Source organism: Aedes albopictus, chromosome 3, assembly GCF_035046485.1.
Source record: "Aedes albopictus strain Foshan chromosome 3, AalbF5, whole genome shotgun sequence".
Classification (NCBI taxonomy): domain Eukaryota; kingdom Metazoa; phylum Arthropoda; class Insecta; order Diptera; family Culicidae; genus Aedes; species Aedes albopictus.
In genome coordinates, this window is record NC_085138.1 from 206,119,878 (window position 1) to 206,147,456 (window position 27,579).

Genomic DNA, 27,579 nt, shown 5'->3' on the forward strand with positions numbered 1-27,579 from the left:
GATCGTTGCTCCATCCAATACTCCTCCTCAACGATCTCCGCCGGTCAGTCCTACCATACCAGCGAACTTCCGAAGCTTTATCTGCCCAAGTGCCTTGGTGAGCAGATCCGCAGTCATTTCCTCAGTGGAACAGTACAACAGCTTCAAGATTCCTGCGTCGCACAACTCCTTCACGAAACACTGACGGGTCTCGATGTGTCTGGAACGCTTGGTTGTCCGTTCAGAACTGACGAACTTGATGCAGCTCTGGTTGTCCTCCCACAGCGTCACTGGTTTGAACGAAGGTTCGCCGAAGTCCTCAAAAAGTTTCAGAAGCCAAACTGCCTCTTGGCTTGCCTCGCTCAAAGCCACGTATTCCGATTCCATTGACGATAGTGTCACGAAATCCTGCAGACGGCTTGTCCACGAAATCGCTCCTCCGGCGTACATGAACACAATACCGGTCGTAGACTTGCGAGACTTCAAATCACCCGCCCAGTCCGCATCCGCATAACCAACCAGCTTGCCTTCAGAATCTCCGTATCGTAACTGCCAATCCTTTGTACCTTTCAGGTAGCGGACCACTCGTTTGGCTGCCACCCAATCGGCTTCCATTGGTGCACACACGCTTCTCCCCAAAATGGACACACTTGCAGCGATATCCGGTCTCGCGCAGACAGCAACGTACAGCAACGCACCCACCAGACTCCTGTATTGCGTGTTCGTTTTCAACGGAGGACTTTCTTCCCTGGTCTTGATGAATCCATCCTCCATCGGGGTTTTCGCGCACTTTGCGTTACCCAGACCGAATCTTTCAGCGATCCGATCTATGTAGCTTTCCAGCGAAATGCCGTACTTACCACCTTCCTTCCGAACTTCCATTCCCAGGAAATAGTTCGCGTCTCCTAGGTTGGCCATCTCGAACTCCTTGCTCAGGGCTGCGTAGATCTTTTCAATCTCCTCCTCGCTGTCGCAACCGACCAGAATATCGTCGACGTAGACCAACAAGTAGATGCGCCTCCCGTTGACGACCTTCGTGTAAAGACACGGATCAGCTCGACTTTGCTTGAATTTGAGCCCCAGAAGCACAGCATGCAGACGATGATTCCAGCACCGAGCCGATTGTTTAAGCCCGTAAATGCTCTTCACCAGCTTACACACCTTCCTTTCCTGCCCTGCGATCTCGAAGCCACCCGGCTGCCGCATATACAGCTCCTCTTCCAGAGTGCCGTACAAATACGCCGTCTTCACGTCGAAGTGTTTCAGGATCAAGTTCCGTTTCGATGCGATGGCCAGAAGCGTCCGCAGCGTCGTCTGCTTGATGACCGGTGCAAACACCTCGTCGTAGTCCTGCCCGTATTTCTGGTTGAAACCCTGGGCGACCAGACGAGCCTTGTACTTCACAGCCTCTCCAGCAGCGTTCCGTTTGATCTTGTAGACCCACTTGCACCCAACTGGTTTCCGTCCAGGCGGGGGGTCCACCAGCTTCCACGTTCCGTTCTCCTCGTGAGACCGCAGCTCTTCCATCATGGCCCTTCTCCACTCAGCACTCTTTTCGCAGCTCAAGGCTTCCTGAAGCATTCTCGGCTCCATCTCCTCCTCTGGGGGAAGAGTGCCTGCCACGAAAATTTCCTCAATCAGACGCCGTGGAGGTATACCCTTCGTTGACCGTTGAGACCTTCTTGCGATTTCGTCCATCGGAAAACCATGGAATGAACCTTCAGACGCTACTGAATACTCGGAAACGTCCAACTGCTCTTCATCCGGTTCTTCTTCATCACTACTTTCTTCCGCTCCGGGTACTGGAACAATTTCTTCAATTTTCTTCCCCTCAAGCGAAATAATAACTTCTTCTTTCTTCATTTCAGGAACCACTAACTCTTCTACTTTGTTCTCAGGAGATTCCAGTCCCTCCTGGCGCCCGTGGGGCACTTCTTCACGCACTTCCACGAACTTCGCATCACGACTAATCAGGACCGTATTGTTCTCGGGATTCAGGAAACGATATGCTTTCCTCCCCTCCGCGTAACCGATGAAGACCAACTTCACTGCTTTCGGATCCAACTTTCTTCGTTTCTCCTTCGGCACATGAACGTACGCCTCCGAACCGAAAACGCGCAGATGAACATACGACGGTTTCTTGCCGTGCCACAACTCGTACGGTGTCTTCTCACGAACCGACGACGGAAGACGATTTTGCAAATAGTTCGCCGTGTTCAAAGCCTCACCCCAATACCTCTTGTCCAAGCCCGACTCGAGAAGCAAACAACGAACCATTTCGACTTCGTACCGATTCTTCCTCTCCGCTTTACCGTTTTGCTGCGGCGAGTACGGTGCGGTTTGCTGCAAGACGATCCCGTTCTCGGCCAAAAACTGCTTGAACGCCGTGCTCGAGTATTCTCCTCCTCCGTCCGTACGAATGATACGAGGATACCGGCCGAACTGATTCTTCACCAGACTGCAATACTCACGCACTTTCATATCAACTTCTGACTTCGCCTTCAACAAATATACCACCGTGTAACCGCTATAGTCGTCCACCAGAGTAACGTAGAATCGATTACCGCTGGGTGTGGCAACTTCCATTGGACCACCGACATCCGAGTGCACAAGATCTCCGACCGCTGACGATTTACTCTGGGACTGCTTCGGAAACGAACTCCGACTCATCTTCCCTTTCAAACAAACGCCGCAAACGCAATTCACACTGCACTTCTGAAACTTCAGACCGAATCCCAATTCGTGTCGCACTATCTTCGCTACTGCTTCCGGATCACGATGACCGAGCCTACGATGCCACAAATGCTCGCACAATTCTGGATGGTTCACAGTCGACGCCAGTGCTTGCTCCGGGAACTGCTTCAGTCGGTATAACCCACCGCTCCTCTCGCCTACCAGGACTGCTTCTTTGTCACGAAGGACTCGACAACCCGTTTTCTCGAATACTACACTGTACCCAAGATCACAAATCTTACCTACGGACAGCAAGTTACCTGCGAGGGACGGTACGTGGTACACGTCGTTCAGCGTAACGTTCATCCGGACGCCACTTCCCGTTATCGACGCCACCTTTCCGGTTCCAGAACCACCGGACTTGATGCAGGTTCCGTCGGCCAGACAGATTTCCGCACTCTTGCTTCGATCTACGTTGTTCAGCAGCTTCACGTCACTCGTCATATGCGAGGTCGCTCCGGAATCCAGGTACCACTTTCCGGACTCGCACGGAGTCGCCGCGACCAAACACATTTCCATCACTCCACTGGACACTTCAGCTACCATGTTCGCTTTTCCCGTGTCTTTCACTTTGTCTTTGTCCGACTGCTCCTTCCTCTTCGGACAGTCACGTTGGAAATGTCCGGGCTGGTGACAATGATGGCACACAACACTTTTCTTCTTCTTTTCGAATCTGTTTTTGCCACTCATTATCTTCAGAGCCTTTTCACTGCTCTCCGCATCACCCCCACACACTTGTCGTCGACGCCATTCTTCGCGCAATTTGCTCTTCACAAATTCGACAGTCACTTCCGCCTCCGGTCGACTCTCAATCACGTTAATGAGGCTACCGTACGACATCGGAAGGCTCGAAAGAATTAACGCCATAAACACTCTGTCCTTTAGTCCTTCCCCCATCACTTCCAACTGATTGTGCAATGCCGTCATGTCGTTCAGATGGTCCATCAAATTGCCCTCTTCCGATAGCCGCATCGAGCACAATTTTCGCAGCACGTGCAAAGTAGATGACAGTGACGACTCTTCATGAATTTTCTTCAACGAGTCCCACATCTCCTTTGCAGTCGTCTTCCTGATGATGTGCACGAGTTGCGTATCCTCCACAGCCAGACCGATCATGGCCCGAGCTTTCCCGTCCTTCAGGGTCCAGTCGGCCGTCGGCGTACCGGGCTTGTCTTCCACCACAACACTGAACAGTTCCTCCTTCACCAGGAAAAGTTCCATCTTGAACTTCCACACCGCGAAATTATTGTCATTCAATTTTTCGAACGATACTTTTACGTCCGCCATGTTGCTTCTCACACACACGCGTCGTCGCTACCGAACCGAAAAAAAAAAATTCCCACGAGATGCAACTTCGATTCCACCGGAAGATTGTTCCTACAGCTTCCACTACACTACCGGGACCATAACCTATTGGGCCGTTCTTTCTATAAACAGCGGAAACTATAGTGCAGGAAACTACTGTAGAGAAATAACTTTATTAATTAAAATACTAGAGCTAATCGACCACGAACGTGTTCACACATGAATGGCGTTTCACTGAATGAAAGCACACATTGAATGGCGCGCAAGGGAATCGCGCCGTCGCAGCAGGCGGTGCTTTGTGCTGCCAGATGCGAAAGCTCACAGTTGTCTATTGGAGAAGTCACAGTAAGCCTTGAGAAGATGACTTATGTTATAATTTGTTTAATAAAGATAGTTAGTTTCCAACCACTGTTAAGAACAGACTACAATCATTTAGCTCTGCTATAGGTTATGGGCCTGAGCATCTAATTCAAAATGTCGTTATCAAGTTCATCTGGATTCTCTCAAGGCGGAAGTGCTGGAAATCCCCAGTCCGGTTTTTCAAGTATGCCGTCAATAGAAAGACTGACCGGTCGAGCCAATTGGGCATCTTGGAAGTTTGCCGCGAAGACGTGTCTTCAACTGGAAGGATTGTGGGACACAGTCAAGCCGAAGCAGAAGGAGGATGGAACTTTCGAACAAGTGGACGAGCAGAAAGACCTACGTGCCAAACTGAAGCTGATTCTTTTGGTTGACCCGATCATTTACGTTCATCTGGAGGATGCGGAGACTGCTCAGCTGGCGTGGGACAAGCTGGAGAAGGCTTTTGAAGATCGTGGACTGTCTCGTCAAGTTGGTCTTCTGCACAAGCTTATCAAGTCCGATCTCGGTTCCTGTGGAAGTATGGAAGAATATGTGAATCAAGTAATGACGACGTCGCATCAACTAAATGGCGTTGGCTTCAAGATTCCGGACCTGTGGATTGGCATGATTCTGTTGGCTGGCCTCCCTGAAGATTACCGGCCAATGATCATGGCGCTAGAAAATTCGGGCGTGAACATTACGGGCGATTACATCAAGACCAAACTTCTCCAGGAACAACCGTTGTCAAGCAACCATTACCGCAATCAAGCCTTAGCGACGAACAAACGTAACCCAGGAAGAAACAAGCAGAAACCTCAACCCACCCCAGTGCAAGCCAAAGGTCCAAAATGCCGGAAGTGCCAGAAGTTTGGACACATAGCTCGGGACTGAAAGGATTCAAACGCAAGGAAAGGTGAGACGTTCTGTGCTGTGCTGTCTACGTTCAAGAAAGCGGATGCTTCTGACTGGATTTTTGATTCTGCTGCCTACGCACACATGACAAGTGACGAAAGTTTGCTGGAAGAACTCGGCGAAGGAAATGGGAAGGTCGTAGCTGCCAATGGTGGAACAATGGATATTGTAGCCAGCGGTAAGGCCAAGCTTTGGCCGATTTGTAGCGGTCAAGAATGTGTAGCGGTCAGTGATGTTCAGCTCATCCCAGAGTTAACGGCGAATCTGTTGTCCATTAGCAAGATTGTTGAAAAAGGATATTCGGTAACGTTCCGTGACACCGGCTGCGAAGTTTATAACGGCGATGGAGTGGTGGTGGCAACCGGTAAGCATGAAAACAACCAGTTCAAACTAGAACAGACGCAACGTAGAGGCAATGTCATGGTTTGTGGCGCTACTCGCGATGGTGTTGGAAGTCTAGAGCTGTGGCACAAGCGCCTAGGCCACCTCAGTGTCAGGAATGTTGAGACCCTTGCAAATGGTGTTGTAGATGGAATGAAGGTCAGCGCGAAGGAAATGAAGGATTGTCGAGTTTGTCCAATGGGGAAGCAATCAAGATTACCGTTTGGATCGAATGGAACACGAGCTTCGGAAATACTGGGACTGGTGCACTCGGACATTAGCGGTCCGATGGAGGTGAACTCCCACGGCGGAAATCGTTTCTATGTATCCTTCATCGATGACAAAACAAGGCGGATGACTGTATATTTCCTCAAGACCAAATCAGAAGATGAAGTACTTGGTGCGTTCAAAAATTTCCACGCGTTGGCGGAGCGTCAGAGCGGCAAGAAATTGAAGACCATTAGAACGGATAACGGTAAGGAGTACACAAATCGAGGCTTCCAGCAATATCTGAGTTCGAATGGCATCCGTCATGAAAGGACCAACGACTACACTCCGGAACAGAATGGGATGGCGGAACGTGCAAATAGGACCATCGTAGAAAAAGCACGCTGTATGTTGTACGAGGCAGGACTTCCAAAAAGTTTTTGGGCCGAGGCCGTGTCCACGGCTATTTATTTGATCAACCGGTCACCAACCAAGGGACACAAGGTTACCCCCGAAGAAGCTTGGACTGGAAGAAAACCAAATTTGTCACACGTGCGTGTTTTTGGAACAAGGGCAATGGTGCAAATACCGAAGCAGAAAAGGAAGAAATGGGATGCCAAATCTCGTGAATGCCTACTCACTGGTTTTGACGAAGAAACAAAAGGTTACCGTCTGTATGACCCTAAGACGAGATCAACAATCATCAGCCGTGAAGTGGTGTTCCTTGACGAAGGTGTTTCGGCCATTGTGAAAGAAGGTACTGAAGCACTTGGCGCTGCAGTTGAACGACAAGCAGTTATACGTTTGGACTTGGAGCAGCCAGGTGAGGTTCCCCTGCAAACCGAATTCCAACGGCAAGAAGTTCACCCCGACGACGACGATGATGACGATAAGGATTACGGCGAGGCATCAAGCAGTGAGAATGTTACTGTTGAACCGCTGACCGATCTTGTGCTCCCTCCGCGACCAGTTTCACAACCACCTCGGTCACAGGTGTTGAGGCGAAGTGGACGGGAGCACGTCTTGCCAGGCAAGTATAAACATTTTTCCGTTGATAGAACTGGTCTTCCTGGTATCAAAATTTCACAGGAAATCGCTGAGACTTCCGAGGACGACACAAGCTTCCAAAGTTTGTCGGACGGCGATCGTGATGATGGATCCGATGATGACGTTGGCCATGTAGCAGTGGCATCTTGCGAGGTGGATGATTCTGGAAACGATCCGTTGACGCATCATGAAGCGTTGCAGCGTAGTGATAGGCACCACTGGAAACAAGCAATGCAAGAGGAGTTCGATGCACTGATGGACAACGAGACGTGGAGTTTATCCGAATTGCCGGCTGGACGGAAAGCGATTAAATGCAAGTGGGTGTTTAAAACCAAGCATGACTCGGATGGAAGATTGGTTCGTCACAAAGCCCGCCTTGTGATAAAAGGCTACTCGCAGCGAAAGGGGGTGGATTATGAGGAGACGTATGCCCCCGTGGTCCGGTATAGTTCGTTGCGGTACCTGTTTGCTTTGGCGGTGAAACACAATCTCAACGTGGACCAAATGGACGCAATCACAGCTTTCTTGCAAGGAGAACTTGAAGAAGACATCTATATGGAACAACCGCCGTGTTTCATTGATCCGAAGGAGAAGTCCAAGGTCTGCAAACTCAATAAAGCTTTGTATGGTCTCAAGCAAGCAAGCCGAGTTTGGAACCAGAAGCTGGATGCGGCACTAAAGAAGTTCGGTCTACTCCCTTCCAAGTTCGATCCTTGCGTCTACACCAGAATCAAAGATGGGAAAATCCTGATAGTAGCCATTTACGTCGATGATCTGATGATATTCAGCAACGATGAGGAGTGGAAGAACGAGCTGAAGCAACAACTTGGAAAGCGTTTTCGGATGAAGGATTTGGGTCAAGCAAGACACTGCCTCGGAATGCGGATAGAAGTAACGGACGATGGGATATCGCTGGATCAGGAAGCATACATCGAAGGTGTTTTGAAGCGTTTCGACATGAGCAATTGTAAGCCGGTGAAGGTTCCGATGAATGCAAGTGAGAAGTTAACGAAAGAAATGTCTGGGAAACCTGAAGCGGAAACAGAGTCGATGAAGAATGTACCCTATCAAGAAGCGATTGGATGTTTGATGTATCTGGCCCAAAGCACGCGGCCGGATATTCTGTATGCCGTCAACATACTGAGCCGATACAATGCAAATCCAGGATGGAAACATTGGCAAGCGGTGAAACACCTGATGCGCTATCTTCGTGGGACATCAGCAAGCAGAATAAAGTACATCAAGCAGGCAGATTCAGACATCATCGGATATTGTGATGCGGACTGGGGTTCAGATCCGGATGAACGTAAGTCTACAAGTGGCTATATTTTCATGGCGCAAGGAGGAGCGATATCATGGTCCTGTAAGAAGCAACCAACGGTGGCGTTATCAACATGTGAGGCTGAATATATGTCGCTGTCTGCAGCTGTACAAGAAGCATCTTGGTGGAGCGGCATGTCCATGCAGTTCGGAAGATCGAAACCAATTGAAATCCGGTGTGATAATCAAAGTTGCATCGCAATAGCCAAGAATGGAGGATACAACCCGCGCACGAAACATATTGATATACGACATCATTATATTCGGGACGCATTGGAGCAAGGAATCGTCAACTTATCCTATGTGTGTACCGAAGACCAGGTGGCTGACGGACTTACCAAGCCACTACAGAGAGTGAAATTTGAAGGAAGCAGATCCATGATGGGTATCACTGCGGCTTAAGGAGGAGTATTGGAGAAGTCACAGTAAGCCTTGAGAAGATGACTTATGTTATAATTTGTTTAATAAAGATAGTTAGTTTCCAACCACTGTTAAGAACAGACTACAATCATTTAGCTCTGCTATATTGTCAGCACACCCGTAACGGCTAGAGCATCTTGATCGTTGCTCCATCCAATACCTCCTCCCCCTGACCTTGAATATTTTGCGAGCGTGGATACGAAGATATCTGCGATATTTCTCTCGGGAAATATTTCAGATTTGATGGAAGATAATTATTGCATTTCGCGACTTATCTGAGGCATCAAGGACTTGAACCCATTGGCGTAAATAGGGGGTGGCCAGGGGGGGCCTGGCCCCCTCCCGAATAATCCATTTCGGAAAAAAATCGCGCAATTCAGGCGAAAGATATCTTTTCAGTATAAAAAATCTATATCGAAATGGCCTTGGCCCCCCCTAGAGCTATGACCTATTTACGCTTATGCTTGAACCGATCACTTCGTTCTGGCTAGTGGAAGAGGCAGGAGTGATCAAGTTTAAGTTTCGCGCCGTGATGTGTTGTTAGAGGTGATATTTGTAACATGCTTTGTCTTCTTGAAACTTAATTAAGTCTTTTGTAGTGCAAAACGAGCCAATTCTACATACGCGACGAACGTGCTATCGTTCGTATCCCAACGCTTACGTTTGCAAATTAATTACAACAATGTATCGCTCGCCAAATCGATATGAGCATACGACGGTTCGATCGAGACGACGACGACGCGTCGTCCGCTGACCTAAGCATAAATCACTCCAGGAAACTTCCATAAGGTTCTATGTAAACACATTGTATGATATACTTTTGGCAGTCTGGCTGGCCCTATAAAAGGGGTCTTCCCAGGCCGAATAAATCAGTTCAATTTGGTCTTCGGACCTCAACGCATAACGTCGTTCTTAATCGATATCACCGCCGAGTGCTGTTCAATAAGACACGGCATTACATGGCTGACCGTGCCAAGTGGCCGAACCTTCTCCGAGGAAAATTCTGTGACTGTGTGATTCGTTAAGGAACGCTTGCTGAAATTTTCAAAGTGATTGCGTAACTCGTGATGGGAAAACAACAGTCCAAAACAACATCAATCAGCGGCGACCCACAAGTGAATATAGTGAACCAGCTAGAAGATCACAGTATCCTGCATGAAGAACATGCCATAAAATTGTGGATCCTTCTTGCTCTTAATATTATACAACTATCTGTGACTGCCTACAAATGGCACGCAAAACACGTCAGGCGCAGAGCTTTCGAAAAAGGATGCAAATCCTCAGAAACATTAAGCAAAGTTTAAAACATTGACAAAGAAAAATAAAGTGAAATGAAGAAAAATCGTACCTCAAATGTGCAGGCTTACCATGGCCTAATATTAGAAGAAGTAAGCCGAAAAAGAGAAGAACTCGTAAGAAAATTCGGACCAAGAAATGAACAACAAGTAAAAGGTGCACCGACAAGTGAACAAAAACTAAAAAGTGTAATTGAAAAAGTAAAAACCACACAAAAATCTACTGGACAAAAAGTGAAAAAAGATGGTATTGAATATATACCACTAAACGTCAACCGTTCAGACGAAAACATGCGCCAGTGGGGCGCACGCGTAAAAATACCAGTGGATGAGGTTAAAATGCTGGCTATGCAACTGAAGGCAAGCATTAAACCTCGAGCAACAAAAATAAGATACCAACGACCTAGCGACAATAGGGGCCGTGCCAGCTGGGTGTCACCTGATCCTGCTCCGACTTCAAGATAAGGTAAAATTAAACATGGAAACCTCCTTCAATTTACCTCATAGAAGATTTTAATTAATTTCAATGGACGAATTTTTCCAAATAAATGAAATTTCTAATAAATATTTGGAAAGTTTGAAAAAGTACAACCGATTTTCAGAGGAAACGCGACTACAAAAGGTGAAATATTTAAGTGATTTGAAGAAAAGGCTTAAAAACATTCTAAAAACTAATAAAGATCTGCAAAATGAGGCAGTTATAAAAAAGGGTACAGAAATTTGTGGAAAAATCAACCAATCATTGACATTACTAAACGAGAACGAACAATTAGGAATTTCACGGACAGCACTAGAATCAGGGGTAGAAGAAAGTAAAGTAGAAGAAGCAGGAACAATCGAAAAAGAAGAAGAAGAAGTAGAAGAAGAAGACAGAGTAGAAGGGGAAAAAGAAGAGTTAGAAGAAGAATATCAGGAGGAAGAAATGGCTAATATTATTGAAACAATCAAAACAATCTCATCTTTGATTCCATCATACGATGGATCAAATGATAATTTATCAAGCTTTATCTCTGCTCTTAAAGCAGGAAAGACAATTCTGACTAATGATAATACCGTTGCAGCCGTACAGGTAGTACTATCGAAACTATCTGGAAAAGCAAGAGCAGCAGTAGGTGAAAATCCACGAAATTTCGATGAGATAATCAATGAATTAGAAGCAAAATGTACATCAAAAACATCACCTGATGTTTTTGTTGCAAAGCTTCAAGATTTGAAACAAATAGGAGACATTAACAAATTTACAGATAGCGTCGAGAAACTCACTCAGCAGCTCGAAAGAGCATACATTGCTGAGAAAATACCAGTTGATACAGCCCAAAAAATGGCAATTAAACAAGGGGTAAAAGCTCTTTACACAGGAGTGAAAAACCCAGAAACAAAAATCTTATTAAAGGCAGCAGAATTTAAAACCTTGTCTGCGGCCATCGAGAAAACTGTAGAAAATGAGAAAAGTTCTTCTAATGCCAACCACTCTCAACTGATGTTTGTCCAACGAGGTCAAGTACATCGTGGACACATCAGAGGAGATAGAAGTTTTTTCGACAGAGGCCACTATAGAGGAAACAGAGGTAACTATCGTGGAAATTTCAGAGGCAATTCTCGTGGAAATTTCCAAGGCCGATATCAAAACCGAGGACATAGTGCAAATTTCTATTCTTCACGTGGTAGAAGACCATATAGAGGACATTCTCAGTCCCGTATTTATTATACGAACAGTGAAAGTGGTCAGACACCTCAGTTACCCCAACAAGCAACAAACGCTCCACAACCAACAACGCAACATCAAAACACTCAACAGCCACAAAATTTTTTAGGCCAAATTCAACGCTTTTCACAATAAACCCATCAGCATCAAATTTCATAAAGGCACATATTGGAATATCAAATTCTACATGTACCTTTATGGTCGATTCAGGTGCTGACGTTTCTATATTCAAATTAAATAATATATTGCATGATCAACTGATAAATCGAGATCGAAGATGTATGATCTCTGGAATATCAGAAAATAAAATTGAAACTGTTGCATCAGCTGTGACACAACTAACATTCCAAAATACCATTACATTGGAACATGAGTTCCAAATAGTTGAAGAAAATTTTCCAATATTTACTGATGGGATATTGGGACGAGACTTTTTAACTGCATTTAAATGCAGTATTGATTATGAATCCTGGATTTTGAACATTCGATGCAATAATGAGGAAGTTAACATTCCCATTGAAGACAACTTCAATGGAGGATTCATACTTCCTGAACGTTGCGAAGTTGTAAGAAAAATAAATGATTTAAATTTGAATGAAGATATGTTAGTGTGTGCCGAAGAAATCCAACCAGGGATTTTCTGTGGCAATACATTGACGTCACCATCAACAAAATACGTTAAATTTATAAATACTACTGATAAAGCAGTACTTATAAAAGATTTTAAGCCTATGATGAAACCTCTGAAGAATTTTATCGTAGCAAATGTCAATAAAAACGGTAATATTTCCGACCGAACTGATCAAATAAGATCAAAAATTAATGTTTCAGAACTACCAGCATCAGCCAAGGAACCTTTTGAAAATTTAATTCACGAATACAATGATATTTTTGCGTTAGGAGAAGATAACCTCACTACTAACAACTTCTATTCACAAAATATAGAACTTTCAGATAACGTGCCTGTATACATCCCAAATTATAGGAATATACACGCGCACAATGAGGAGATTGAATCTCAATTCCAAAATTTGTTGAAAAATGATGTGATTGAACACTCAGTCTCGGCTTACAATTCACCAATTCTGTTGGTACCCAAAAAGTCGAGCAGCAGTGAGAAAAAATGGAGACTAGTTGTCGATTTCAGACAGCTGAATAAAAAAATTTTGGCTGACAGATTTCCCCTACCTAGAATCGATACTATTTTGGATCAACTAGGTAGAGCTAAATACTTCAGTACTCTGGATTTGATGGCAGGATTTCATCAAATTCCTCTAGATTTTGATTCCAGAAAATATACGGCATTTTCAACACCCTCTGGGCATTATGCTTTTACGCGCTTACCATTTGGACTCAATATAAGCCCAAATAGTTTCCAGCGCATGATGACGATTGCCATGGCAGGTTTAACACCTGAATGTGCATTCGTATACATTGATGATATAGTTGTCATAGGATGCTCTATAAATCATCATCTTAACAATTTAAAGCGAGTTTTTGAAAGATTGAGACAGTATAATTTGAAACTCAATCCCGAAAAATGTCAATTTTTTAAGGCAGAAGTAACTTACTTAGGCCATAAAATTTCAGATAATGGAATTCTCCCAGATAATTCAAAATTTGATGTAATAAAAAAATATCCCAAACCAACTAACGCAGATGACGTTCGTAGGTTTGTGGCCTTTTGTAATTATTATAGGAAGTTTGTGCCAAATTTTGCGCAACTTGCTAGGCCGTTAAACAATTTATTAAAGAAGGATATAAAGTTTACGTGGTCAAATGATTGTCAGGCAGCTTTTGAAGCTCTTAAGGAAAAATTATTAAACCCACCAATTCTTAAATATCCTGATTTTACAAAACAATTCGTATTGACAACGGATGCTTCGAACATTGGATGCGGTGCGGTGTTGTCACAAAATTTTGACGGAAATGACTTACCCATTGCTTATGCCAGTAAAGCATTTAGCAATGCAGACACGAAAAAACATACAATAATACAAGAAATGATTGCCATACACTGGGCCATCGATCATTTCAAACCATATCTGTATGGAAGAAGATTCATGATCAGAACAGATCATCGCCCTCTGGTGTATCTCTTTGGTATGAAAGAACCTACCAAAAAGTTAACCCAGATGCGTTTAGATCTTGAAGATTATGACTTCGAAATACAATATATCAAAGGAAGTAATAATGTTGGTGCAGATGCATTATCCAGAATTATAACTTCAGATGATATTAAATCAAAATCAATTCTCATGGTCCATACTAGATCTATGACCAAAAATCAACACAAAATTGACAAAACAAAAACTGTTTCACAAAAAAAGAAGCTTGATCACCTTCTTGTCTATGAAACAGAATCGCCGGCAGACATTAAAAAATTGAATAAAATGAAAATATGCATGCAAAATGGAATGATTATTATAAAATTAATGAATGAAAATATGCGCAAAACTTTAATAACGCTTGAAAGAGATATTATTCACGAAAATGAAAGTCAGACGCTAGAGTTTGCTCTTTCAGAGATGAATAAAATATTGGAAAATAGAAAAATTGCAATGTCGACACAAGAAGATATTTTAAAACATATACCACTACAAGATTTTAAACGGATCGCTCTAGACGTCATCCGTAAATTCGAACTAATACTATATCGCCCTCCGAAAGAATTGACGAATTCTGAAGAGATCAATAACATCCTACATGACTTCCATATGACTCCAACAGGTGGTCATATTGGACAAAACCGGCTTTATCTCAAACTCAGAGACCTTTACTTTTGGAAAGGCATGAGAAGTTCGATTACGAAGTTTGTAAAGGCCTGCAAACTTTGTAAAATGAACAAAGTAACAAAACGGACAAAAGAAGAATCTTTGGTAACAACTACACCTTGTAAACCATTCGATATTATCTCGATTGACACAGTAGGTCCGTTACCAAGAACTGCGAAAAACAATCGTTATTGCATAACATTGCAAGACGATTTAACCAAATATGTTGTAATTATACCATTAGAAAATAAGGAAGCTGATACCATTGCGAAAGCTTTGGTGCAGAATTTTATACTTATCTATGGATCATTTTTAGAGTTAAAATCTGACCAAGGTACAGAGTTCAAGAACGAAGTACTTAAGCAGATTAGTAAAATACTTAATTTTAAACAAACATTCTCAACTGCTTACCATCCACAATCCATTGGAGCACTAGAAAGAAATCATAGGTGTTTAAACGAATACCTACGAAATTTTTCCAACGTACACCACAATGATTGGGATGAGTGGACTAAATTTTATGAATTTACCTATAACACTACTGCTCACACCGATACCGAATATACACCTTTTGAACTTGTATTCGGTAGAAAAGCCAAACTTCCTCAGGATATGCAAAAAGTTACACCAGAACCGATATATAATTTGGACGAATACTACACAGAGTTAAAATTCAAACTGCAAAAATCAAGCGAAATAGCTAGGAAAATTTTAATAGAACAAAAAATCAAACGAACACAAAATTTGAATAATAACTTAAATCCAATAGATGTTTCTGTAGGAGATTTGGTGTATTTATCAAACGAAAATAGGAAAAAGTTTGAGCCACATTTTATAGGTCCATTCAAAATTAAAGAAGTTGACAATATACATTGTAAAATAATCGATATTTCCAACAAAAAAGAAATACAAGTACATAAAAACCGAATCATAAAAATGTAACAAAATATATTGTAAAAGATTCTTTAAGTGATGCTTGATCAGAATAGCTACGCCATTCTTCTGAAAAAGGGGAAAGGTGTAGTGCAAAACGAGCCAATTCTACATACGCGACGAACGTGCTATCGTTCGTATCCCAACGCTTACGTTTGCAAATTAATTACAACAATGTATCGCTCGCCAAATCGATATGAGCATACGACGGTTCGATCGAGACGACGACGACGCGTCGTCCGCTGACCTAAGCATAAATCACTCCAGGAAACTTCCATAAGGTTCTATGTAAACACATTGTATGATATACTTTTGGCAGTCTGGCTGGCCCTATAAAAGGGGTCTTCCCAGGCCGAATAAATCAGTTCAATTTGGTCTTCGGACCTCAACGCATAACGTCGTTCTTAATCGATATCACCGCCGAGTGCTGTTCAATAAGACACGGCATTACACTTTCCCTGTTTAGTGTAGTAGATTTGAGCTAAAGTGCAAATCGTTGCAAGTTAATTGCTGTGTGCCAATTTCGTGTGTGTTTCCTTGGAATCGAAGGTAATATGTGCAAATTGTGTGTGTGCTAATTTTGTCGTTGAACGACACCACGTGTTCCAAAATAAGTCTGTGGCAATCTGCGAAACCGAGCACATCACACCCCCAGTCAAGATCGCTTCTGACCCCACCGTCAGCTACGAGGTTTTTCCCGGAGGTGCGGAAACCGGAAGAGAGCCAGCGTCCGTCAATCGCGCCCTAGGCAAAGATAGCAGGCACCCACGTTCACCATCAAATTGCGCCAACCGTCGAAACGTTCATCGGCGGCGCCGCGACGGCCGCCCCCATCGCCTAACACACAGACCGGAGGTTTACTGCAGCAGTGTCCATCTCGACACCCCTCGACGCGCGATCCCCAGCGGCGAGTTCATGCTCCGATGAGTGACCGACGTGGGTAGATCGGAAGCAGACCTCCAAGCGTACGTACGAATGATCAAACCGTGAGTAGAAATCATGCATGATAAGATAAGTCCATGCGCATGGCTCAGTTTTTCCCGCTATCGAAGCCATCGAGTAGATAGCGTAATTTTCCAAATCACGTGGCCCACCGTAGTACCCGCTTTCGCGCCGGTGGCCACCTCTTGAGCACGCACACACACACACGCACACCGTCCCGGATGAACAGCACTTCTTGCACGTCAGAGTACCCCGTACACGACGACAGAATAGGAAAATAGAAGGGAAAGCAAAGAGTAGGCCTACTGGCCTAGGCTAGTGTAGAGCGAGAGAATGGAGAGAATTAAAATGTACAAATGAATTTTTGTGTCCATCCGTACTGATGTTTTGAGGTGGGAATACTTTTAGGCGTAGCCCTTGGATAAAACCATAGTGAAGAGTCGTCAATTAAGCGACATGAAGGGTTAGCATGTTTTCCGTTCGTAATTAATTTCTTGTTTATTCTTTTGTTTTACTGGGGCGGTTCCCCGAATCAACCGAGACTATGCCCTAATTTTCTACTGGATGGTTCGAGGGTCGGTTAAGTCAGCCAGTGATGAAAACTTAGCGAACTTACTATATTACTACCGTCTTGTTTCCTCGTCTCAAGAAATAGAATTCCTCCCGAAGTCCGACGTCAGCCGACTCGTTTGTATCTTTGATCGGGAGTAATTAGACCCATTCCCTGGGGGTCTCAACGGCCGGGCAATCCAAGAACTTGTGGGTGGTCTCCGAAAGAAGTGGCGCATAAGCCACCTTACTTTAATCCCGACTAACTCGCAGGCTGGCGTGTTACATCATGATTTGATATTTTTTTTGCCCTTTGACATAAAAATCTGCAATTTTTATTATGGGCTTTAAAAGTACATTGAAAATGATTGAAAAGTCAAATGGGATTGATATGCGAGTGGAGCAGTATTGCCCTTCGAATGTGACATAGAGTTCTGAAATTTACCGCAAATTATCGGTTATACGAGCTTAAAGATATACTATGTTTTATGGGGATGAGCCCGAACGTTTAATCAGGAGTGTATATTCCATGGAATAAGGCACGGGACAAGACTTTGTAGGACTTGACGAGGTTATTCACGTATCACAGCGGATGACACACACCTGTCATGAACAGCGAATGAAACAATTATTTGGTACCAATCGTTATTTTTATTAACAATATTTACATTTGTTATGATTGATTTTATAAAACGACAAAAACTGTCACTCATCATCACTGATAACAATAATATGCTCAGCTTCCTCTTCGTCATGGTTTAGCTCGTCATTGAGTGGACCACTAGGCTCATCATCATCTTCGTAGTCGCCTATGTCGGAAAGGTCGACTGAGCTATCCTCGTAGTAGCAAAAGTCGCTATCCAAGCTTCCGATTTTTTCGACAGGTAGGTAGGAATAGAAATATTCAGGATACGCATTGTAGTATTTTTTTAATCGATGAAAGCTGTGTATGTAGCAAGGCGCTTGTCGCCATTCAATCAGCAAACGTCCGCAGTCATCTATTTGCAAGTCCTATTTATAAAAAAAAAGATTATCAATTTTTTTATATGAATATTGAATACAGGCATACCTCGATAGTACGTACCCTCGATAGTGCGTACCCTCAATAGTACGTACCCTCGATAGTATGTACATTTTGCCTCGATAGTACGTACATCAAAATTTGATATTTTTAAATCTTTAAAAATAAGTTCGAATCATTAGTAGACGTATAGCAGAGACTCTTATACTATGCATTTGTGTTATACAAACTCCTATAACACGGATTTTCTATCAAAAGTTTTAATATGTTTGACGAATACGTTCGATGTAAGAATGTCATACTATCTGGCATCATTATTCTGAATGTAGAATTAGCAAACGTTAAAATACACATAAATACAGTCAAAATATCGACACTGATTTTTCTGCGAGACGAAGCGCGAAGGAAAAGGAGAAACGCAGCGAACCTGTTGAAGCTAGTCCACCATGGCCACGCAGGCCATAGCGAGGCTAGCTCCGTCGATGACTGTTTCTAAATTACAATGAAAATAGAACGCTAGACATCTTCCATCAAACTAGACGGCTGCCGACTGATACCTCAATCTGCAACCGTCACACTCTTTATTCCATTCAGGTATATACAATTCAACAAACTTTTTCCATTATAATTTACCTCTGCCATCTCTCCAACAATTGTACCTACCATCAATACTACCGCCGTTCACGTACCTGAAGGTTCGACGCTACCCGAGCGTTCAACGCTACCTAACTTCCAACAGAACCGCCGATGCGACGACCGTGAGAGAAGGAAAAGTTTCAGCGCGAACGAGATCAGAGTCACGCCACCAGCCGACGAGGCAACATCGCGACGCGTTCAAACAAGCTTTTAAATAAAGCTAAGTTAAATGTGAACGTTTCCGACTTACGATTATTTCGACCGCGGTCAATCCCGATTTCCGATTACACATCCGCCAAGAACCGTACCCTGGAAGTCCCGAAAATACAGTCCACCGATCTTTGAGTTTTTTCCGACCGAATACAGATTATTTTTTCATTTACATATTTATCTATTTATTTATTAATCGTTGCGTTCGGCAAGGGGCGGTTTCCTACATTGGGCGCTTTCCGTAAGGAACATCATCCCCCGGCCTTTTTTTATTAATGTCCCCCGGGTTGAAGCATCCCGGTTCAACATTCTTGTCCGGATGAGGTTGACGTTGGTTCTCCTCAATTGGCGGAATTGACAGCTTTACTATAGACCGAGTAAAAGTCTTGCCCTCGCTGAAAACCTCCACTGCCCGGACCAGGTCGTCGTGGCCAGGATGGACGGCTGTAATGCGGCCCAGCTTCCACTGCAATGGAGGGCGGTTCTTGTCCTTGAGCAAGACGATCATTCCTGGTCGAACGTTGGCAGAAGTGTTCCAGTTTTTCTTCCTGGGTTGCAGACTGCTTAGATAATCGCGGGACCAGGCTCTCCAAAACTGCTCTCGCTGCAGTTGAAGATGCTGCCAGCGATTTAGCCGGCCAACGTTGAGGTCCTGGTATGACGGTTCGGGTACTGCAGTCATTGGGCGGCCAATCAAAAAATGGGCCGGCGTAATTACTTCGGGATCAGCTGGGTCTCCAGAAATTGCGAAAAGTGGCCTTGAGTTGAGAACCGCCTCGATTTCGCACAGTATTGTGGCCATTTCTTCAAAATTTAACGTTTTATTGCCTACCACTCGTTTCAGGTGTGTCTTGGTGCACTTCACAGCAGCCTCCCATAGGCCGCCGAACTCGGGCGAGTCTGGCGGAATGAAGTGCCACTCAATCTCGTTTGCGTGGCAGTACTGCAGGATTTTGTCGACGTCCGGTTGGTTGCGAAACATCTCGTACAGCTTGTGGAGCTCGTTGTTGGTGCCATGAAAATTCGTCGCATTGTCAGAGTGCATCTCCGACACTATTCCCCTACGGCTCACGAAGCGTTGGAGTGCCGCAAGAAAAGCGTCGGACGTCAGGTCGGACACTAATTCTAAATGTACGGCTTTCGTGGCCATACACACGAAGACCGCTATGTACGCTTTGATGACCTTGGCTCTGTGAGTCCCCTGCTTCACCGGAATTGGACCAGCACAGTCCACAGTCCATAGTCCACCATGCTAAAGGTGGGGGACGGTGTAACACGTTGTCTTGGCAGATCTCCCATGAGTTGCGTGATGTCGGTTGGATTTGCGCCAAAGCATTTCACGCACGATCGAGTTACCTGTCGTATTGTAGAGCGGGCGCGTAGCAACCAGAAACGTCGTCTGATTGCAGAGAGTAGTCCAGCAAGTCCAACGTGAAGAAGCTCTTGGTGCATTTCCCGGATCAAGCAAAGTGTCACCGGACTCGCGTTTGGCAGGATCAATTGGTGCTTCGATTCGTTGGGCAGTTTGGAGTGCTTGAGTCGACCCCCGACCCTTAGCACGCCATCGTCGGTGAGAATCGGGTTGAGATTCCCAATTCGTTTGCAAGACGTCTTGGTTTTTACTCGCTGGATCTCGTCTTCAAGTTCGACGTGCTGAATCACTTTTACAATGACGATCGTCGAACGTCGAAGTTCTACCACAGAGAGATGTCGATTGATGATGCGATCAGCTTTCGGAGTTCGGATGTTGTTCCAGAACCGCAATACCCATGCGATTATTCGTTGAAGGCGACGAAAAGAACTGCAGGTCTTGAAGATTTCCAGCGGCTCTTCAATGAGCGCCGGCATAGCTGCTACGTTGACCTTCAATTCCCGTCAATTCCGGTAGATCGTCGTCGGAAACCACTTTCGGCACATCGGGACCGGCGACCGGTGAGTTGATATACTCGCCACCAGTCCAAAACAGTTCGCTGATGGTTAGCTCGCATGGCATAAGCCCACGAGATACGATGTCTGCCGGGTTGTGGTGAGAGCGAACGTATTTCCATGTGTACCCCTCCGAGTTAGTTTGGATCTCGTTGATGCGATTGCAGACGAATGTTTGTAGCTGGTAGGGGTGCTTCTTTAGCCACGAGAGAACGATTCCGCTGTCGGAGTACAACACTACGTGTCGGATCGGAATGGTGAGGGCTGGTAGTACCTTGCACACAAGCCGGACGAGCAAGAGTGCGGCGCACAATTCCTTGCGCGGAATCGTGAGTGGATGAAGCGGGGCCACTTTGGTCTTGCTAATCAGCAACCGTGATTTGATGGTTCCATCTTCCAGTGTGCTTTGGATGTACATACACGCTCCATACGCCACATTGGATGCATCTGCGCATCCATGTAGCTCGTAGTAGACTGCACCATGGTACGTGACTTGGCGGGGGATTTTAATTTGCAGCAGGTTTGGTAGCGCATCACTGAGTTCGTTCCATTCCATTTGGGTTCGTTCATCCACAGGTTCGTCCCAATCCAGTTTGCATTGCCACAGGCGTTGTACCAGTAGCTCTGCCAACAGAATGGATGGGGCAAACAGTCCTAATGGGTCGAAGTGTTTGGCTACCTCCGAATAGATGATCCTATTTGTAGCGGGTTGTTGGGCTTGTTCTGCTGTCGGTTTGGAGCACTCAAAAGCTCATCGGTGGCCGGCTCCCACAGCAGGCCAAGAACTTTGATCACTTCGTTGACATGGCGATCCGCAAGCGGTTGCAGCGATTCTCGTTCGTCGTCTGGGATGAGTTCCAGGAGCTGAGGCGAGTTGGAGCGCCATTTGTGAATTGGAAACCCACCACGGGCCAGCATCTCCTTCAGCTGGCGCTGCGCTTCGATGGCTTCGTCGATTGTAGCAGTCCCTGAGAGCACGTCGTCAACGTAACAGTCGAATTTGATTATTTGCGCTGCTACAGGGAATTCTTCAGATTCGTCGATGGCAAGTTGCGTTAGGCTTCGGGTTGCTTGGAAGGGTGCTGAAGCCGTACCGTACGTAACGGTTAGCAACTCCAGGATCTTCAGCGGTTCGGTCGGATGCTCCCTCCAAAAGATGCGCTGCTTGTGTGTGTCCTCATGGTTGAACAACTATCTGACGGTACATTTTCTTTATGTCCGCCGTGAAAACGTATCGATGTTGACGGAATCGAATCATGATCGAAAGGATGTCACTTTGGACTACTGGACCCACCAGTAGCGCTTCGTTGAGGGACGGGTTCGTCGGAGCGGATTTAGCGCTAGCGTCGAAGACGACACGACACTTCGTTGACGAGCTGCCTGGTCGTAGTACCGCGTGATGCGGCAAATAGTATGGCTTCAGATTCGGGTTGTCGTTGGCCATATCCACTTCTCGGCAATGGCCGAGCTGCTGGTACTCTCGCATGAAGTCCAGATATTGCGTTTTCAATTCGGTACCCTGTTGCTTCGGAATTTGCTTCGTTGTTGTCTGCGAATATGCAGCTTCGCATCTCTCCAGCACTTGGCACTGTGCCTTCAGGAAGGCTACCGTGGACTTGTATTGCGGTAACTCACCTGGCTTCAGGGTTTGTTCCCATTGCTTGCGTGTCGATTTGCCCAGCGCTCCAGTCAGCAGGCAGACGACCATCAGTTCGGACACCTCGGATACTTGCTGCTTCAAGTACGCTAGACTTTCGACGTGGTTGATGCACTCATCGAGGAGGGATCGCAGTTCTCTGTGGGATTCGGACGTCATTTTCTTAAGCGATAGCAGACCGCGGATATGCGTTTCCACGATCACTCGTTTGTTCTCGTAGCGTTCCGCTAGCAGGGTCCAGGCTTGAGCGTAGTTGCCATCGTTTATCGTCTTGACATCCAGTACTCCTGCAGCTGCTCCTACCAGTGCCTTGTCAAGGTGGTAGAGCTTAATCGCATCCGAGTCGCGGGACTGGGCCATGACGTCCTGAAACATCGCCTTTAACTTCGGCCACTTCGTGTACTCACCGTCGAAAGTCGGGATCGGTGCTTTCAATGGCTGCTGGTGGACGACAACTTGCGCAGGTGGGGCCATCTGGATGACGGGTGTCCGCAAAATGCGAGCTTCGACTGCGGCGGAAGTATGTTGGAAGTTGTTTTCGAAGCGGATGCACTCATTCTCCTGCGCATTAACCTCGTCGTCCGGAATTATCGCTATAATTTTGCTGTGGTACTTCGAATACTCGTCGTACGCTGAGTGTAGCTTCGCTGCGTACACTTTCAAGTGTGACGGATCGATCGGAGCTAGGACGTTAACGTCCTCGTAGATTCGGAGCACCTTATTCATTACCTGGTCTCTCTCGCGAACGAACGATATCAGTTTCGCTGCTGTTTCCGGGTCGGATACGGCGGATGTCAGATTGGCAACCTTTTGCTTGGTGCCAACCACCGTGTTTCCTCCAGACGCTCCCTCAGTCGTCTCGTCGAAACCCAAGAATTCGTTCTCTGCCATCTTCTTTGTCCTATTAGCACTGTTCTGCCGTAGCAGGAATCTTCTTTTTTTGCACTGTTCTGCCGTAGCAGGAATTCGGTTTTCACTGTTCTGCCGCAGCAGGAATCTTCTTTCACACTGTTCTGCCGCAGCAGGAATCTTCTTTCGCACTGTACTGCCGCAGCAGGAATCGTCGTCGTCGTACTGCCGCAGCAGTGATTTTCACTTTTTCGCGTTCGGTTTTCGAAACGACGCGCACCCGGAAGTCCAATCCGGCTCGAAGGACCATATGTTCGGTCGGAAAAAACTCGAAGATCGGTGGACTGTATTTTCGGGACTTCCGGGGCACGGTTCTTGTCGGATGTGTAATCGGAAATCGGGATTGACTGCGGTCGAAATAATCGTAAGTCGGAAACGTTCACATTTAACTTAACTTTATTTAAAAGCTTGTTTGAACGCGTCGCGATGTTGCCTCGTCGGCTGGTGGTGTGATTCTGATCTCGTTCGCGCTGAAACTTTTCCTTCTCTCACGGTCGTCGCGTCGTCGGTTCGCTGCGTTTCTCCTTTTCCTTCGCGCTTCGTCTCGCAAACGCAAATCGTTGCGTTCGGCATTGGGCGGTTTCCTACATTGGGCGCTTTCCGTAAGGAACAATCTGAATGAAGAACAACGCTAGTATCGAAGATCATCGATTTAGTACCTACTCCATATGATCGTTCCACAACATTGTATTGCAAATATTGCAATTGTTTGGTAGGTATAGGGTTTTCGACCTCATTCCCGGCACAACAGATACCTTATTGCCTGAACTTGTTAACAGTGATTGTTGTGAAGATTTTCTGCCGGAAAGTTGGTTTTGAACGAGTTTACTGCACCTAGTCCAGCGCCAATTCTCGGCAGCAGTGCCGAACTTCCAGCAAAATCAAATGGGAAATCACTTCGGCACCCATCTTTGTCCTGACGAAGTGCACTCATACATACATTTATTTGTTCAACATCATTAAGACAAGACATAATCAACAATAGTACGCCACAATACTCGGTTTGTGGCTGCCGCTCTCCATCCTCGGTCGCGCCCAATGCTCGCCAAGTCAAGCTCCACCTGGTTCGCCCATCGTGCTCTCTGCGCTCCACGCCTTCTTGTGCCAACCGGATCCGTTGCAAACACCAGCTTTGCAGGGTTGTTGTCCGACATTCTTGCAACATGCCCTGCCCACCGTATCCTTCCGGCTTTGGCCACCTTCTGGATGCTGGGTTCGCCGTAAAGTGCAGCGAGCTCGTGGTTCATCCTTCTCCGCTACACACCGTTCTCCTGCACACCGCCGAAGATCGTTCTTAGCACGCGTCGCTCGAAAACTCCGAGTGCTTGTAGGTCCTCCTCGAGCATGGTCCATGTCCCGTGCCCGTAGAGGATTACCGGTCTTATTAGCGTTTTGAACATAGTGCATTTGGTGCGTGGGTGAATCTTTTTCGACCGCAGTTTCTTCTGGAGCCCGTAGTAGGCCCGACTTCCGCTGATGATGCGCCTCCGAATTTCACGGCTCACGTTGTTGTCAGCCGTCAGTAAGGATCCGAGGTAGACGAATTCCTCCACCACCTCGAAAGTATCCCCGTCTATCGTAACATTACTACCCAGACGGATCCGGTCGTGTTCGGTTCAGCCTACCAGCATGTAAGGTACACCGGGGCAAGTTGAAACGGGTGGGGCAAGATGAAACAGCGGGTTAACATGATGTTAGCCAATGAGTGTAAACAGCTTGAATGCAATAACACATAGTTTTTTATTCAAACAATCTTTTGAAGAAAGAAAAATTTCCAAATTGTATTGAAATCTATTTCAAAACTTCGTGTTTCATCTTGCCCCACCTGTTTCAACTTGCCCCGGTGTACCTTACTTTGTTTTTGAGGCATTCACCACCAGTCCGACCTTTGCTGCTTCGCGTTTCAGGCGGGTGTACAGTTCTGCCACCGTTCCAAATGTTCTAGCGATAATGTCCATGTCGTCCGCAAAGCACACAAATTGACCGGATTTTGTGAAAATCGTTCCCCGACTGTTGAGCCCGGTTCGTCGCATCACACCTTCCAGCGCGATGTTGAAGAGTAGACATGAGAGTCCGTCACCTTGTCGCAGTCCCCGGCGAGATACGAATGAACTGGATAGTTCACCCGAAACCCTTACGCAGTTTTGCACGAAGTGCACTCACCGACGAACCGACGTGACAGCTAGAACAAACAAATTCAAATTTGTTGTCCGCGACGCCATGATGAAAAATAGCCGAACACTACCGCCACCTCTATAACGGTTCGCGTTGGTTTGCTAGCTTGATCCCAAACCCCCGTGTGTTCATATAGAAAGAGGTTCGCGTCTGCGCTGATTTGACAGAAGGGTTCGCTCGCTTTGCTGGGCGACCGTTAAATTGAGGGGGGACAGTTTTCAAACACCACTGTCACGTCGGTTCGTCGGTGGTGCACTCGCCTGCGTTTAATAATTGTTATGAGCTGTTTTGAGGAGCTGTTACGGGAGATGATTTCCGACGGAAGTGCGCTTGGAAAATATGCGGCAAGTGATATTTTGATTTGTTTTGCTGTGAGGTGCCGGGAATTGACGCAAGTGCCCAAGTAGTTCGAAACCCTAGTACGAAAAACTAGTCCGTTGTGATACGGCAAGTATAAATCAAATTTCATAGTAATGAGTTGCAAAAAGATATTTAAAATCCACTTGCGTAATTTTTAGATAGGGGAACTAACGTATTTTCGGTAGTTTTGTTCTCTTCATCATGGGAGTTTTTTTTGTAAACTATTGAACTCAAAATTGGCCTCAAATCCTTCCAAAGTAAGCTGAATGATATGGCCATGTTTCAGGCATTTTCATTTTTACCGACAAAACCCCACGACGAAGAAAACAAACCTACAGATAATATCCAACGTCACCCTATTAGGAATTCAAAATAAGTCATGTTTAGAAGTACACCATGAATAATACTTTTTATACTTAGAATAATGAGTCAAAATAATGATTATTTGATGGGATAAACGTGCTTGAACTACGTTTTTGTAAGAAATCAGTGTATAAAAAGTAATTGAAGAATTTTTTTGAGTGTCATCCTGAGTTTGTTTGTCGGAAAAAATAATATCTCTTGAACCATAACACAATTGGAAAAAAGGCGCAGTATCATATAGTCCAAGGCCATAATGTTTCAGGACTTGAAGGCGCATTTTTCCGGTGCATAATGTCCACACATTCAGATATGCCACTAGACTGTCCCAAAAAAATCGATGTTCGAAAAGTCAAGGTGCTCAACCCTTAAATGAAAGATATGCATATTTGAAGCATTTTTGTAGAACATTTCGATTTTCTAAAAAATGGGCGATTTTTAAAAAATAATCCTTCTTCATGAAAATTCTCAAAAAAAAAACTTTTGGTATGTATTATTTTTTCTTCTGAATTTTTTTTAATATTTTCATATTTTTCTATGGACCCATAGGCATTCTTTAAGGGTATTATTTTTTGAGCATTTTTTTTTAATTTGCTAAAAAAATAATCAATTGTACTATTCATATGCGCTATTTCTCTAAAAAAAGATTTAAAATATCTTGTGTAGAAGCTGAGATATTACGCTTTTAGTGAATGGACAATATTTCAAATATTTGCAAAACATTGTATGTTGGCCTTTGTGCCACCCTAACCCTTAAAAGCGCAATGTTGTTTTAAAACAACATACCTAAAAACGCTCCAAAATAATTGACCTTCACTTTTATTATTAATTATTAATTTATTTTTTAAATCAGTTTTTTATTGTCGTGCGCCTTTAAGGGCTAATGTATGTACCTATATTAATAAAGGTTAGGCTTAAAATAAAAGCTTTAAGGTACACCGGGGCAAGTTGAAACGGGTGGGGCAAGATGAAACAGCGGGTTAACATGATGTTAGCCAATGAGTGTAAACAGCTTGAATGCAATAACACATAGTTTTTGATTCAAACAATCTTTTGACGAAAGAAAAATTCCCAAATTGTATTGAAATCTATTTCAAAACTTCGTGTTTCATCTTGCCCCACCTGTTTCAACTTGCCCCGGTGTACCTTACTTGTTAGATGGTTCAAACATGGATTGTTTTATATTTTGGGATGGTTGGCAGTAGATTCATGAATAGCTTTTATGTGAATAACTACAACATTGATGGGTGTCGTGATCAGGGATGGGATCATTCATTTGCAAATGAATGATCCCATCCTTGGTCGTGATTACTGGTAGTAACGTATTAAGTTCAAGATTATTTCATGGAATCCCCGACTACTGCGCACTTTTTTGTTAAGTAGGAATAATCATGTTGGAACTTCCGACGGAACTAGGCTATGCGGCGGACCAGGATTGAGACCGGGTAAACTGGGAAATCTTGGATTACGTGAGCGGAGGA

General features: G+C 44.9%; 1 protein-coding gene across 2 annotated transcripts in view; it reads right to left on the minus strand.

Moving 5' to 3' along the window:
* Positions 1-17,472: 17,472 nt before the first annotated feature.
* The window catches only part of LOC134291221 (uncharacterized), a 181,152-nt gene continuing 171,045 nt past the window's right edge, over positions 17,473-27,579 (minus strand). For both annotated transcript variants that reach the window (XM_062858719.1, XM_062858718.1), the window contains one exon: positions 17,473-17,855. In XM_062858719.1, coding sequence (XP_062714703.1) covers positions 17,550-17,855 — 306 coding nt within the window. In that variant the 3' untranslated portion in view covers positions 17,473-17,549. The remainder of the gene's footprint in view (positions 17,856-27,579) is intronic.